Source organism: Manis javanica, chromosome 2 (genome assembly GCF_040802235.1).
Source record: "Manis javanica isolate MJ-LG chromosome 2, MJ_LKY, whole genome shotgun sequence".
Taxonomy (NCBI): Eukaryota; Metazoa; Chordata; class Mammalia; order Pholidota; family Manidae; genus Manis; species Manis javanica.
Genome location: NC_133157.1, coordinates 50,433,802 through 50,450,123, shown reverse-complemented (window position 1 = coordinate 50,450,123; position 16,322 = coordinate 50,433,802). Strand labels below are relative to the sequence as shown.

At 36.5% G+C, this 16,322-nt stretch overlaps 1 protein-coding gene across 5 annotated transcripts in view; it reads left to right on the top strand.

Annotated features, from left to right (window-relative positions):
- CNTLN (centlein) overlaps positions 1 to 16,322 on the top strand; it is a 318,921-nt gene that overhangs the window by 118,712 nt on the left and 183,887 nt on the right. For all 5 annotated transcript variants that reach the window (XM_073228458.1, XM_073228457.1, XM_037018671.2 and 2 more), the window contains one exon: positions 11,200 to 11,362. In XM_073228458.1, the coding sequence (XP_073084559.1) occupies positions 11,200 to 11,362 (163 nt within the window). The remainder of the gene's footprint in view (positions 1 to 11,199; positions 11,363 to 16,322) is intronic.

The following is a 16,322-nucleotide window of genomic DNA, read 5'->3' as shown; positions in this document are numbered from 1 at the left end:
ATTGCTATATACTTTCCTCTTAGGACTGCTTTTGCTGCATCCCACAGAAGTTGGGGCTTTATGTTGTTGTTGTCATTTATTTCTATATATTCCTTGATCTCTATTTTGATTTGTTCATTGATCCATTGATTATTTAGAAGCATGTTGTTAAGCCTCCATGTGTTTGTGAGCCTTTGTGTTTTCTTTGTAGAATTTATTTCTAGTTTTATACCTTTGTGGTCTGAAAAATTGGTTGGTAGAATTTCAATATTTTGGAATTTACTGAGGCTCTTTTTGTGGGCTAGTATGTGGTCTTTTCTGGAGAATGTTCCATGTGCACTTGAGAAGAATGTATGTCCTGTTGGTTTTGGATGTAGAGTTCTATAGATGTCTGTTAGGTCCATCTGCTCTGCTCTGTTGTTCAGTGTTTCCATGTCCTTACTTATTTTCTGCTCAGTGGATCTATCCTTTTGGTTGAGTGGTGTGTTGAAGTCTCCTAAAATGAATGTATCGCTGTCTGTTTCCCCCTTTATTTCTGTTAGTATTTGTTTCAGATATGCTGGTGCTCCTGTGTTGGGTGCATATATATTTAGAATGGTTATATCCTCTTGTTGGACTGAGCCCTTTATCATTATGTAGTGTCCTTCTTTATCTCCTGTTACTTTCTTAGTTTTGAAGTCTATTTTGTCTGATATTAGTACTGCAACCCCTGCTTTCTTCTCACTGTTGTTTGCCTGAAATATGTTTTTCCATCCCTTGACTTTTAGTCTGTGCATGTCTTTGGATTTGAGGTGAGTTTCTTGTAAGCGGCATATAGATGTTTCTTGCTTTTTTATCCATTCTATTACTCTGTGTCTTTTGATTGGTGCATTAAGTCCATTTACATTTAGGGTAACTATTGAATGCTATGTACTTATTGCCATTGCAGGCTTTAAATTCGTGGTTACCAAAGGTTCAAGGTTAGCCTCTTTAGTATCTTACTGCCTAACTTAGCTCGCTTATTGAGCTGTTATATACACTGTATGGAGATTCTTTTCCTCTCTCCCTTCTTATTCCTCCCCCTCCATTCTTCACATGTTGTGTGTTTTTTTTTGTGCTCTTTTTAGGAGTGCTCCCATCTAGAGCAGTCCCTGTAAGATGCCCTGTAGAGGTGGTTTGTGGGGAGCAAATTCCTTCAGCTTTTGCTTGTCTGGGAATTGTTTAATCCCGCCATCATATTTAAATGATAGTCGTGCTGGATGCAGTATCCTTGGTTCAAGGCCCTTCTGTTTCATTGCATTAAATATATCATGCCATTTTCTTCTGGCCTGTAGGGTTTCTGTCAAGAAGTCTGATGTTAGCCTGATGGGTTTTCCTTTATAGGTGACCTTTTTTCTCTCTAGCTGCCTTTAAAACTCTTTCCTTGTCCTTGATCTTTGCCATTTTAATTAGTATGTGTCTTGGTGGTGTTCTCCTTGGATCCTTTCTTTTGGGGGTTCTGTGTATTTCCGTAGTCTATTCGATTATTTCCTCCTCCAGTTTGGGGAAGTTTTCAGCAATTATTTCTTCCAAGATACTTTCTGTCCCTTTTCTTCTCTCTTCTTCTTCTGGTGCCCCTATAATACGGATATTGTTCCTTTTGGATTGGTCAAACAGTTCTCTTAATATTGTTTCATTCCTGGAGATCCTTTTTTCTCTCTCTATGTAAGCTTCTATGCGTTCCTGTTCTCTGGTTTCAGTTCCATCAATGGCCTCTTGTATCTTATTCATTCTGTTTATAAATCCTTCTAGAGTTTGTTTTATTTCTGTAATCTCCTTTCTGGCATCTGTGATCTCCCTCCGGACTTCATCGCATTTCTCTTGCATATTTCTCTGCATCTCTGTCAGCATGTTTATGATTTTTATTTTGAATTCTTAGTCAGGAAGACTGGTTAGGTCTGTCTCCTTCTATGGTGTCTCTGTGATCTTGGTTTGCCTGTAATTTTGTCTTTTCATGCATGGTTATAAGAATAGTTTGCAGAGCTGGGACTAGTGACAGCTGGAAGAACTTCCCTTCTTGTTGGTTTTTGGCCTTTCTCTCCTGGGAGAATAGCGACCTCTACTGGCTTGTGCTGGGTAGCTGCATGCAGACAGGGCTTCTGGTTCCTGCCCGGCTGCTATGGAGTTTTTCTCCGCTATTGCTGTGGGGTGGCCTGGCTTGAGCTGCTGCTCCAAAGTGGTAGAGTTGCGTTGGAGGGGGAGTGGCCAGGAGGCTTTTTATCTCCATAAGGGGCCTCCGTGCTCCCTGCAGCCCAGGGGATTAGAGTGCTCAGAGATCCCTGGATTCCCTACCTCTGTACTAAGTGTCCTACCGTGCCCTTTTAAGACTTCCAAAAAGCACCCGTCAAAACAAAACGACCACACACAAAAAAAATGGCCACTTGTTTTTGTTTATTTTCTGGCACCAGCCACGGGCACCCACTCACCGGTCTTGCTGCCCTGTTTCCCTATTATTGGGGTCCCTATCCCTTTAAGACTTCCAAAAATTGCTCGCCAAAACAAAACAACAGTAACAACAGCAAAAAATAAATAAGTAATGGCCGCTCGCTTCACTTTTGTTCTCCAGCGCCGGTCTCCGATACCTGCTCAGTGGTTTTGCTGCCCTGTTTCCCTAGTATTGGGGTCCCTGTCCCTTTAAGACTTCCAGAAAGAACTCACCACAACAAAACAACAACAACAACAACAAAATGATGGCCGCTGCCCTGTTTCCCTAGTATCCAGGGCCCTGCGCATGCACTGTGTCTGGGCTCTGGTCCGGATCACTCAGGCTGGGTGTTCAGTAGTCCTGGGCTCCCTCTCCCTCCCTCTCAGACCTCTCTCCTCCTGCTGGGAGCTGGGGTGAGGGGCACTTGGGACCCGCTAGGCCGGGGTTTGTATCTTACCCCCTTTGCGATTCGCTGGGTTCTCGCAGATGTGGATGTGGTATGGATGTTGTCCTGTGTCCTCTGGTCTTTATTCTAGGAACAGTTGTCTTTGCTATATTTTCATAGATATATGTGGTTTTGAGAGGAGATTTCCGCTGCTCTACTCACGCTGCCATCTTGGCTCCACCCCTGAATACATTTTTATATATGAATACATATGTATACCACTCATGTTAAGATATAAAAATCTATAGCCCTTCAGAAGCTTTGCTCATGCCCTTCCCTGTACCATACTTGCCCCCTATTAGAGTTTACTGTTATTACAATTTTTAATCACAATCCATTCCTTCCTTCCTTCCTTCCTTTCTTCCTTCCTTCCTTTTTTCCTCCTTCCTTCCTTCCTTCCTTCCTTCCTTCCGTCCTTCCTTCCTTCCGTCCTTCCTTCCTTCCTTCTGCCCTCCCTCCTTCCTCCCTTCCTTCCTCCTTTCGTCCCTCCCTCCCTCCCTTCTCCCTCCCTTCTCTCCCCCTTCCTCTCTCTCTCTCTCTCCCTCTTTCTTTCTTTCTTTCTGTCTTCCTTTCATTTGTACTTAAACAACAGACATTTCTGGAGTCTGGAGGCTAGAAGTCTGAGATCAGTGTGTGAACAGAGATAGTTCCTCCTAAGGGCTCTGAGGGAAAATCAGGTCAAGGTCTCTCCCCGAACTTTTGCTGGTTGCCAGGTATCTTTTTTTTTTAATTGAAGTATTCTTGATATGGAAACGTGCTGGTTTCAAATATACTACACAGTGGTTCAAACTTACCCATATTGTTAAATCCTCACCGTCACTAGTGTGGTTAGAATGTGTCAGCATAGAGAGATGGTAATGTGCTGTACAACCATCCCCATGACTAACTTATATTATGATTAGAATTTTTGTGCTCCTTAATCCCCCTTGCCCCCTCACCCACCCATCTGAACCCCTTCTCCATGGTAACCACTAGTCACCTCACAGTGTCTGTAAGTCTACACTTTTGTTCATTTTGTTTTGCCTTGTTTATATATTCCACAAATAAGTGAAATCTTGTGATATTTGTCTTTCTCTTCCTGGCTTAATTCACTGACCATAATATCCTCTGAATCCATCTATGTTGTTGAAAATGGCAGGATTTCCTTTTTATGGCTGAATAATATTCCATTGTGTATATGTACCACTTCTTCTTTATCCATTCATCTATTGATAGACACATAGGTTGCTTCCATATCTTGGCTATTGTAAATAATGTGCTGACAAACATAGGGGTACATATATCTTTTCAAATCAGTGGTTTTGTTTTCTTGGGGTAAATTCCTAGGAGTGGAATTACTGGGTTCAATGGTATTTCTATGTTTAATTTTTTGAAGAACTTCCATACTGCTTTCAACAGTGATTGTACCTATTTAAATTCCTACCAATATTGTAGGAGGGTTCCCATTTCTCTACATCCTCTTCAGCACTTGTCATTTCTTGTTGTCTGGATAGTGGCCATTTTAAACAGTATAAGGTGATATCTCATTGTACTTTCAATTTACATTTCCATGATTAGTGATGTGGAGCATCTTTTCATGTGCCTGTTGGCCATCTGTATTTCTTCTTTGAAGAAATGTCTGTTCAGGTGCTCTGCCCATTTTGTAATCAGGTTGTTTGTTATTTTTGTGTTGAGTTCTTATATATTTTGTATGTTAACCCCTTATCTGATAAATTGTTTACAAATATATTCTCCCATACTGTGGGTTGCATTTTTGATCTGCTGATGGTGTCCTTTGCTGTATAGAAGCTTTTAAGTTTGATGTAGTTCTACTTGTTTATTTTTTATTTTGTTTCCCTTGCCTGAGGAGGTATGAATAGTAAAAACTTGCTCACACTCATGCTCAAGAGATTTTTGCTTATATTTTCTTGTAAGAGTTTATAATTTCATGTAATACATTCGAATCTTTGATCCATTTCCAGTTTACTTTTGTGTATGAAGTTAGACAGTAATTCAGTTTCATTCTTTTACATGTAACTGTCCAGTGTTCTCAACATCAGTTTTTTAAGAGCTTGTCTTTTCCTCATATTCTTGGCTCCTTTGTTTTAAATTAATTGACCATATATGCATGGGTTTATATCTGGGCTCTCTATTCTTTTACACTGATCTATGGGTCTGATCTATGGGTACTGTCACAAGAAAGTACCATACTGTTCTTATTACTGTGGCTTTTTAGTGTAGCTTGAAGTCAGGGAGTGTAATCCCTCTAGCTTTGTTCTTTTTCTCAGGATTGCTTTGCTATTCAGTCTTCTATGGTTCCATACTAATTTTAAAACTATTTGTTCTAGTTCATTGAAAAATGCTGTTGGTGTTTTGATAGGGCTTTCATTGAGTCTGTAGATTGCTTTGGGCAGGATGGCCATTTTGACAATATTAATTCTTCCTATCCATCAGCATGGGATAGATTTCTTTTATTTATGTTCTGTTTTATATTACTCATGAGTGTCTTACAAGTTTCAGAGCACAGGTCTTTCACCTTCTTGGTTAGGTTTATCCCTTGGTATTTTATTCTTTTTGATGCAATTGTGAATGGATTTGTTTTCCTGATTTCTCTTTCTGCTGTTCATCATTAGTATATAGGAATGCAACAGATTTCTGTGTTTTGATTTTGCATCCTGCATCCTTGCTGAATTCATTTATTAGTTCGAATAGCTTTGGGGGGATTCTTTAGGGATTTTTTTGTAGAGTATCATGTCATCTGCAAACAGTGACAGTTAAGTTGTTCCTTACCAATCTGGATGCCTTTTATTTCTTTGTGTTGTCTGATTTCTGTGGCTAGGACCTCCACTACTATGTTGAATAAAAGTGGGGAGAGTGAGCATCCTTGTCTTGTTCCTAAACCTAAAGGAAAAGCTTTCACCTTCGTGCTGTTAAATATGATATTGGCAGTGGGTTTGTCATATATGGCCTTTATTATGTTGAGGTACTTGCTCTCTGTACCCATTTTGTTGAGAGTTTTTATCATGAATGGATGTTGAATTTTGTCAAATGCTTTCTCAGCGTCTGTATCATGTGTTTTCACCCTTCTTTATGTTAACACGTATGATATTGATTGATTTATGAATATTATACCATCCTTGCATCTCTGGAGTAAATCCCACTTGATCATGGTGGATGAACCTTTGATGATTTGAATTCAGTTTGCTAATATTTTGTTGACTATTTTTGCATCTACGATGATCAGAATATCGGTCTGTAATTTTGTGGGGTTTTTTTTTGTAGTGTCCTTGGTATTAGAGTGATAATACCTCATAGAATAAGTTTAGAAGTATTCCCTCCTCTTCTGCTTTTTGGAATACTTTAATAAGGATGGGTATTAGCTCTTCTTTAAATGTTTGGTAAAATTCAGCTGTGAAGTCATCTTGACCTGGCATTCTGTTTTTTTTGGAGTTTTTGATTATCAGTTCAATTTCATTGCTGGTAATTGATCTGTTCAGGTTTCCTGTTTCTTCCTGAGTTAGTCTTAGGAGGTTGTATTTTTCTAGGAAGTTTTTCATTTCTTCTAGGTTGTCCAATTTACTATCATACAGTTTTTCATAGCATTATCTAAGTCTTTGTATTTCTGTGGCATCTTTTGTGATTATTGCTTCTATATTTCTGAGTTTATGTGTGTATTCTGTCTTTTTTCTTGATAAATCTGTTTAGAGGTTTATTTTCTTTATTTTCTCAAAGAATCAGCTTTTTGCTCCATTTTTTTTTCATTGCTTCATTTACTTATGATCTGATCTTTATTATTTCCCTCCTTCTACTAAGTTTGAGTTTCATTTGTTCTTTTTCTAGTTAATTTAATTGTGAGTTTAGACTATTTATTTGGGATCATTCTTATTTCTTTTTGGGCTGTATTGCTATGTATTTCTGCTTTATAACCACTTTTGCAGCTCTTCACAAATTTTGGACTGTTAAATATTTGTTTTCATTTGCTTCCATGTATTGCTTGATTCTGTTTTAACTTGTTCATTGATCCATTGATTACAAAGCAGCCTATTCTTTAATGACCATGTGTTTGTAGGCTTTTTTGTTTTTCATGTGTAATTTATTTCTGGTTTCATAACCTTGTGGTCTGAGAAGTTGCTTGATACAATTTCAGTCTTTTTTAATTTATTGAAGCTGATTTTTGTGTCCATGTATGTGATCTCTAATGGTGAATGTTCCATGTACACTGGGGAAAAGTATGTATCCTGCTGCTTTTTTGTGTAATGTTCTATTGATATCTGTTAAGTCCATCTGATCTAATGTGTTGTTCACTGCCTCTGTTTCCTTACTTATTTTCTGTCTGGTTATGTCTATTGATGTGAGTCATGTGTTAAATCTCCTATAATGAAGGTGTTGCAATCTATTTTTCCTTTTAATTCTGTTAGTATTTTTTTTTTTACATATTTTAGTGCTCCTATTTTGGGAGCATGGATGTTTATAATGTTTATATTCTCTTGTTTGATGGACCCTTTAATCATTATCTAATGTCCTTCTTTGTCACTTGTTACTTCATTGTTTTGAAATGTATTTTTTCTGATACTGTTACTCCTGCTTTTTTCTCCCTATAATTTGCATCAAATATCTTTCTCTATCCCTTCACTTTTAGTATGTGTATGTCTTTCAGTCTGAAATGGGTCTTTTGCAGGCAGCATAAAGATGGGTCTTGTTTCTTTATCCATTCTGTCACTCTTTATCTTTTGATTGGTTCATTCAGTCCATTTTCGCTTAAGGTAATTATTGATTGGTATGTACTTATTTCTTTTCTATTAATTGTTTTCTGGTTGTTTTTTTATCATTCCTCTCTGTTGCTTTCTTCCTCTTTTACATTTTTAAATTATCATTTGATAATTTTCCTCAGGGTTGTAGTTATATTCTAATTTATGTGTATCTTTTACAGGCTTTAGGTTTGTGGTTACCATAAAGTTCAAAGATAGTTTTCTGACTATGTAACAGTCTGCATTAAGTTGCTGATTGCTCTATTTTAAGCACCATCTAAAATGACTTTTTTTTTCTTCTTCCTTCTCCACACTTTATGTATTAAATGTCATAATAATCTGCACTTTTGGTGTGTACCTTTACTGATTTTGTGTATAGTTGGTTTTACTACTTTTATTTTAATTTTGTGCTTGTTTGGTATTTGCTCTATTACCTTTTCTGTGGGTTTATTTTCACTAGTGAAAACTATTTAGTCTTAGGAACATTTCCGAATACAGCAGTCTCTTTACCATATCCTGTAATGCAGGTTTAGTTGTAATTTTTGAGTCTTCATTTATCTTGGAATTGTTTAATCTCTGCTTCAGATTTGAATGATAATCTTGCTGGGTAGATTCTTGGTTGAAGGTGTTTGTCTTTCAGTACATTAAATATATCATGCACTCCCTTACGTTCTGTGGCATTTCTGCTGAGAAGTTTGGTAATGAAGAGTCCTTTGTTATCCTTTTAAAGTTATCCATTCAAGAGCTGTCTTATCTCATAAATTCTAGACAATCAGCTGGAGTGAATGATTATGTATTGATTACTTGCTTGGGTTTTTCAGTCTCAGTGCCAAGTGAGTGAGAGAAGAATCTGAGGTAGAGGAGGATAAAAAGCAATTCAAGGAAATTCATTAATTTGTTTCATGATGAATCATGTAGAGACATCAGGCACACTGAATTTGCCACCCAGGTGGACTCTGTGCAGGCTATAGAGAGAAACTAAGCCTTTGAGTGGTCCATTAGATGGAAAAATAAAAAAATATTATTCATCTGGTTCCTTGTGTTTTGTCTTCCATTGACTAAAATTTGGTACTCATACCACGCCTATGGTGTAGCATTTTATCCTAATCTGGAAGAGATACAAGAGATAGGCAAACATACTAGGTGTGCAGCTGTTTGACCTCAAGTGATGGAACCTCATGAGCTATATAAATGTCATAGTCTGACATAGTAGTTAATAGGTTGAGGTAGAGTAAGGGGCTGAGAGTGTACAAAGCAGGTTAGACTTAATCAGAAAAGGTAAATACAACAAATATCTAATATAGAGAGAAACTATCCGAGGTGGTCTATTGATAGTAGTGAATAAAAAAGTACTAACCTTCACTGAGGTTTTATTAAGAACATCTTCACATCTTGACTTTCTATTGATAATTCAGATGTGCAATGGTTTGTTTTTCATACTTTTTCTAGACCTTCCTTCTAACCCCTTCAGTAACTCCTCAGAGGTATGCTTTTCCAGGTATGTACAATAAAATTTCCTTTTTCTTATTTCTAATACTCCTATTTTTTAAAAAAGCCTGTTTGTTTTTCTTTACTTGTTTTCAAATAAAGAAAGATCTGGACAAACTTAGTGTTTTCCAGTGGTCCAGTTGTGTGAGTTTTGTAAGCCTTATTTATTGCTTACTTTTGATAGTAATCAAATTCCACATTTCATATTTCCAACATCGGTATGCATCACACACATCCCATCTACTTTTCAGAGGGTGGTATGAGAAGACCCAGAGAAAGTATGTGTATAGTGTAAGATTTTGGTTACTGATAGTTTGCCCAGATAATAGCATGAGATGAGAGACAGGAATATGCTCTTCCCTTAGCTGATTTTTAATCCCCATTGCCTCATAATATAAGCATCTTCCTATTCTTGAGTGGGTTTCTTCTAATTAAAGAGACATACATTTGTTCCTTATAACCCTAAAATGGAAGCCAACTACTGATTCTGGCCCCAGTTTTATGAAATACCTTCTAGCCTTGGAGGAGAAAAAAGTTTGCTGTGCTTTACATTGTATTGAAAGATGATACATTTTATCTTCATGTCTCCTGTCCAAGTGTAACATTGTCTTAGGTCACCTGGTTAACATATGTTTTGACTATATACTCGGATGGAATTTTATCCTACATCTATTGCCTGTCTCCTTTGATAATTCTAACTATTGTTACTGTTGAAAAATGACACTATTCAGCAAGCATTTTTACTTATAGGGTCTCTTCTCCCCTCCTTTTGTATTACGTATCGTGGTGGCTTTGTGCCATTGTCGGTTCTCTTTGCTCCCCTCCTTCATTTTTGGCCTGTTATTTTTTGCAAGTTTCTTCATCCGAAGTTTATATGTTGATGTCGTAATGCCTAATGTGATGGCATTAGGAGGTAGGGCTTTTGGGCAGTGCTTGGGCCACGAGGATATAACTCTCATGAATGGGATTAGTGTTCTTATAAAAGAGACCCCCCAGAGTTCCCTTGTGCTATTTTCTACATGAGCATATAACAAAAAGTCCATGATGACCTGGAATAGGGCCCTCACTTGACCATGCTGCACTCTGATCTCTGAACTTCCAGCCTTCAGAACCAAAATGAATAAATTTCTATTGTTTGTTAACCGCCCAGTCTATGATATTTTGTTACAGAGCCCAAAAGGACCAAAATGGATGGTGCATGTACATGTATCTGTATGGCTGCAGAGGGTATTGTTGTATTTAGAGAACATTATTATTCTAAATCTCTAAAAGGCAGAGCTCATTTCTTCCATATTAATATTCGTCTATCTTAAACACTGTGTGGATCTCTCCTTGTTCCATCTTTCCTTTAGTACTCACTTTATGTGAGTGAATGACCAATTTGAGGTTATACATAAAGAAAAAGTTCTATTAGCAAATAAGTCTCCAAAAACATGCTATAAAGTGTATTTCTGTGAAATACATCTCTACAAATATTTATATCTTCTCAAATAGAATATACAGAATATTTTCTAGTTTAATATAATCTGTTTCACACAGGAATCATTATATCAGGGCTATGCAAACCTCTGTCCCAGAGGTGTGGTTTTCCTGAATCCTTAGTATCATTATTACTACCACCACCAGTTCATTTGTCGTCCTACTTACCAATTCACCATGGATGGGTTGGAAGGATTAGTTTCACGTGTGTTGCTCCCCTTTCTTCTCACTTTTTGTGTCATTTCCTTTAAGCTGGTTGACTTACCTATGCAAAAACTGTCTGATAACTGTTGTCAGCATCAGTACTTATCAATTCTTGGAACTGAAGTGTAACTTATTTTCAGTAAGAAGGTGGTACTATGTCTGTATGTCCAGGGTTTTTATTACTATCCATCTATAAAAGAAAATTGATAAGTATTTGGCTTTGAGAGTCACAGTAGTTCTATCAATACTTTCTAGTTGTATGTGATAAATATTAAATACTTTATATGTTGTTTTCTTTATTAGTATGTTTGCCTGCAGTAAAAAATAGTAGATGAAAAAATTGGAAGCCAATCTGTCACCTTATATGAGCACAGTTACTTAACTGAGATGATCTTTATTCATGCCTCTCTCTATTTACTGTTTGTTTTACACAGGAAGGAGCTGCAGGAGCTGCAGAATCTTTACAAACAAAACAGTGCACATACAGCACAGCAAGCAGAGCTGATCCAGCAACTTCAGGTTCTAAATATGGACACGCAAAAAGTACTAAGGAATCAGGAAGATGTTCACACAGCTGAAAGTATATCATATCAAAAAGTATGCTTTTATTCTGTCATAAAGTATAAATTTATATGTATGAACTTATAAAAACATAGAATTCAAATATTTTCAAATTTCAACATTTCTTTATTACTCCCATACATATTTTTACAAAATTAAAGATGAATTATGATTAATTTGGTAATATTTAAAATTTTGTGAGTCTTCTTTATGGTTGTTAAAGCCGGAACATTTAAAATACAGATGCAAATTTATTTGGTAGGGTATTGTTTTTATAAATTGGATTTTTGATATCTACTATGAAACATACAAGGACCATAGCCCCCAAACAGAAGGGATTTGGGAAATGGAATTACTCAGCCTTCTATTATGAGAAATTATTCATCAGTTATAACTTTAGTTTAAGGCCCTGAACAGCCTTTCATTATAGAATTTGTTCATTATTTTGTTGGCAGCTCTGCACAAACACAAATGGATATTCTGACGAGGTCGTCAGGATCAATATTTTCAAGGATTTTTCTCTGTTTATTTTGTGTGTTTCTTTTAAGTATCATTTTATTTTACAGCTGTTTTAGGAACCTTTCAAGAAGGCTTACGCAGCTATTTAGGTATGCTGACTTAACTCAGCAACAATAGTTGTAGCTAATAATTTTAAACAAACCACCTTTATTGAATTCTCTGTTTTGTATAGTATACTAAGTTATTTATAGAAATAATTTAGTTTATGTATGTCAAACCTATAGGATTGATGTTATTCCTCTTAGTAATTGATGCAGCCAATGCTTAAAGAGGTTAAATAATATGGTCTATGTTATTTTGGGATTTTTTTGTTTAAACTTATTCCTCTAAGAAAAACCATGACTATCTAATATATATAATTAATATGAAAGCAATAACTATTAACTAAACTTTTTAAAAAAGCATGTTTTAAATGATTATATCAAACAGAGGTTTTCAATCTGTATTCTGCGTTCCCTTTGAGTTTGTCTCAAGATGATACCAAGCAGGAGGGGGGACCACCTCAAATGGAGCAGCTCCACCTTCTTGTGTTACGTGGTGGGATTGCCCATGATGCTTGTTTTTGTTTCTAAAACTAGTTATTAGGAACTTTCATTTTTTTTCCCTCTTTTTCACTTAGTTTATTTAACTCAAACATTTCTCTTTTTTAAACTTTTACTTAAAAGTTCCCTACCCATGGTAAGTCAAATATGTCTTTAAGCTTGCTTGTTATCAAAGTTTGCAACCTTTTTTTCTCATGTGCTAATAGTTCTTTGCTTCTCCTCTCAGAAAGAAAGAGCTTGGGAAGGAGGAAAAAAGGGTGGTGTTTAATTTGTTATTTCCTTTTTCAATCTTGTGTTCTAAGATTGCTTTTTTAGTCTAGTTTAACTTAAAGTTTAAGACAAATTGTCTCAGCCTTACTGCTACTTTTTTTTTTTGTTATCATTAATCTACAATCAGGTGAGCAACATTGTGGTTACTAGATTCCCCCCATTGTCAAGTTCTCACCACATACCCCATTACAGTCATTGTCCATCAGTGTAGTAAGGTGCTATCAAGTCACTACTTATCTTCTCTGTGCTATACTGCCTTCCCTGTGCACCCCCATGTTATGTGTGCTAATTGTAATGCCCCTTACTCCCCTTCTCCCTCCCTTTCGACCACTCGACAGTCCCTTTCCCTTTGGTAACTGCTAGTCCATTCTTGGGTTCTGTGAGTCTGCTGCTGTTTTGTTCCTTCAGTTTTTTCTTTGATCTTATGCTCCACAGATGAGCGAAATCATTTGGTACTTTTCTTTCTCCACCTGGCTTATTTCACTGAGCATAATACCCTCCAGCTGCATCCATGTTGTTGCAAATGGTAGGATTTGTTTCTTCTTATGGCTGAATAATATTCCATTGTGTATATATACCACATCTTCTTTATCCATTCACCTACTGATGGACACTTAGGTTGCTTCCATTTTTTGGCTATTGTAAATAGTGCTGCAATAAACATAGGGGTGTATATGTTTTTTTCAAACTAGGCTGCTGCATTGTTAGGGTAAATTCCTAGGAGTGGAATTCCTGGGTCAAATGGTATTTCCATTTTGAGTTTTTTGAGGAACTGCCATACTGCTTTCCACAATGGTTGAACTAGTTTACATTCCCACCAGCAGTGTAAGAGGGTTCCTCTTTCTCTGCATCCTCACCAGCATTTGTTGTTCCTAGTTTTTTCTATGTTGGCCATCCTAATTGGTGTGAGGTGATATCTCATTGTGGTTTTAATTTGCATTTGCCTGAAAATTAGCAATGTGGAGCATCTTTTCATGTGCTTGTTGGCCATCTGAATTTCTTCTTTGGAGAAGTGTCTGTTCATATCCTCCGCCCATTTTTTATAGGGTTATTTGCTTTTTGAGTGTTGAGGCATGTGAGTTCATTATATATTTTGGATGCTAACCCCTTGTCAGATATGTCATTTACAAATATATTCTCCCACACTGAAGGATGACTTTTTGTTCTGCTGATGGTGTCCTTTGCCTTACTGCTACTTTTTAAAGTTGAATCTTGTCAGCTGCCTCTGTGGAGAGCAACCATTTTTTAAAATAACCTATTTGAGAACTTCCATGGATTCTATATCATTATAAACAATGGAATACTTAAACATTTTTATTTAAAATGGTTATTGCCAAAGTATTACATGCTTGTATACTTTAAAATAATACAGAAGTGTGTGAAACAAAAAATGAAGAATGCTTCCCTCATACCTGTAGCTCTTGCCCCACAATAAAACCACTCAGTATTTGAGAGTGTATCTGAGAGTTCCTCTAGAAAAAATATTTTAATATTATTTTCTCTTTTCTAGTTATGTAAAAATTACATAATACATTATTATTAAAAAAATTGAAAGAATTAGAAGAACGGATAGTGCTAGTCTAACAGATTTGATTTACCTTCTACTTACCAAGTTCATTTCATTCCCTTTCCTAGGAGTGATCATCTTGTAGTCATTCCAGATCTTTTCTGTGCATCAGATACTGTATGTGTGTGTGTGCATGTGCATGCATGTGCTTGCATGGTGCATATGTATCACAAATATAGGCATCTATAATTTTAATATTAATTTCTATTATATTTATAGTTCTTTAACCTGTTTTAAAATAATATGCCTTTAATATATTTCCATGACAGTGCATATAGCTCTTGTTCTTCTCTTCCTCTTCCTTCTCCTCCAAAAGTTATATATAAAGTATAGCATAATATAATTTGGTGATTATTAAGTTTTGCCTCCTCAACTTTTTGTTACTATAAACTTGCCTGCAGAAGATGGTATGCCTATCCCTTCTATAGGGTCTGTTTTTTTCCTGTAGGATCATTCCTAACCTTATGTAAACCATGTGGCTATGTCACTAATTGGGTGGATGGAACGAAATAAGCACTTGTATTGACTGTTGTATTCTTTTTCTTACCCTCCTTTCTCTTTTCCATCAGTATTCTTTCAAAGAGTTGTCTTAATGGTCTCAGAGTTCTCTTTTGAACCTATTCCACTCAAGATTTTGCTTTTATGCCACTAAAATTTCTCTTTTCAGAATCACTTGTGACTGGAGAAGAACCACCTGTGACATTGCTTAATTCAATGATCATTTGGTAATATGATCACTCATCTTACCTCATTTATCAGCAGTATGTGTCACAGTTCATGACTCTCTATTCCTTGAAAACCTTCTTTTTTTTTATTTTCTTTCTGGCTCACAGTGTACCACAATGTATGGTTTTTCTTCCTTCAGTTTCTGGCTGTTTCTTTTCCATTTCTTTCTGGTATTTCCTAGACCACCTGACCACTAAATGTTAAAATATCCAAGGATAAAAATCTTAGAAATTTTTCTTCCCCCTGTTTAAATTCATACCCTAGCTAATTTTATACACTTTCATACGATTTCACAGCCTCGCCAACATTTGTTGTTGTTTGTCTTTTGGATGGCAGCCATCCTTACTGGTGTGAGGTGATACCTCATTGTAGTTTCAATTTGCATTTCTCTGATAATTAGCGATGTGGAGCATCTTTTCATGTGTCTCTTGGCCATCTGTATTTCTTTTTTAGAGAACTGTCTGTTCAGTTCCTCTGCCCATTTTTTAATTGGGTTATTTGTTTTTTGTTTGTTGAGGCGTGTGAGCTCTTTATATATTCTGGACGTCAAGCCTTTATCGGATCTGTCATTTTCAAATATATTCTCCCATACTGTAGGGTTCCTTTTTGTTCTATTGATGGTGTCTTTCGCTGTACAGAAGTTTTTCAGCTTAATGTAGTCCCACTTGCTCATTTTTGCTGTTGTTTTCCTTGCCCGGGGAGATATGTTCAAGAAGAGATCACTCATGTTTATGTCTAAGAGGTTTTTGCCTATGTTTTTTTCCAAGAGTTTAATGGTTTCATGACTTACATTCAGGTCTTTGATCCATTTTGAGTTTACCTTTGCATATGGGGTTAGACAAAGGTCCAGTTTCATTCTCCTACATGTAGCTGTCCAGATTTGCAGCAACATCTGTTGAAGAGACTGTCATTTTGCCACTGTATGTCCATGGCTCCTTTATCAAATATTAATTGACCATATATGTTTGGGTTAATTTCTGGAGTCTCTAATCTGTTCCACTGGTCTGTGGCTCTGTTCTTGTGCCAGTACCAAATTGTCTTGATTACTATGGCTTTGTAGTAGAGCTTGAAGTTGGGGAGTGAGATCCCCCCTACTTTATTTTTCTTTCTCTGAATTGCTTTGGCTATTCGGGGTCTTTGGTGTTTCCATATCAATTTTTGAATTATTTGTTCCAATTCATTGAAGAATGTTGCTGGTAATTTGAGAGGGATTGCATCAAATCTGTATATTGCTTTAGGCAGGATGGCCATTTTGACGATATTAATTCTTCCTAGCCATGAGCAGGGGATGAGTTTCCATTTGTTAGTGTCCCCTTTAATTTCTCTTAAGAGTGACTTGTAGTTTTCAGAGTATAAGTCTTTCACTTCTTTG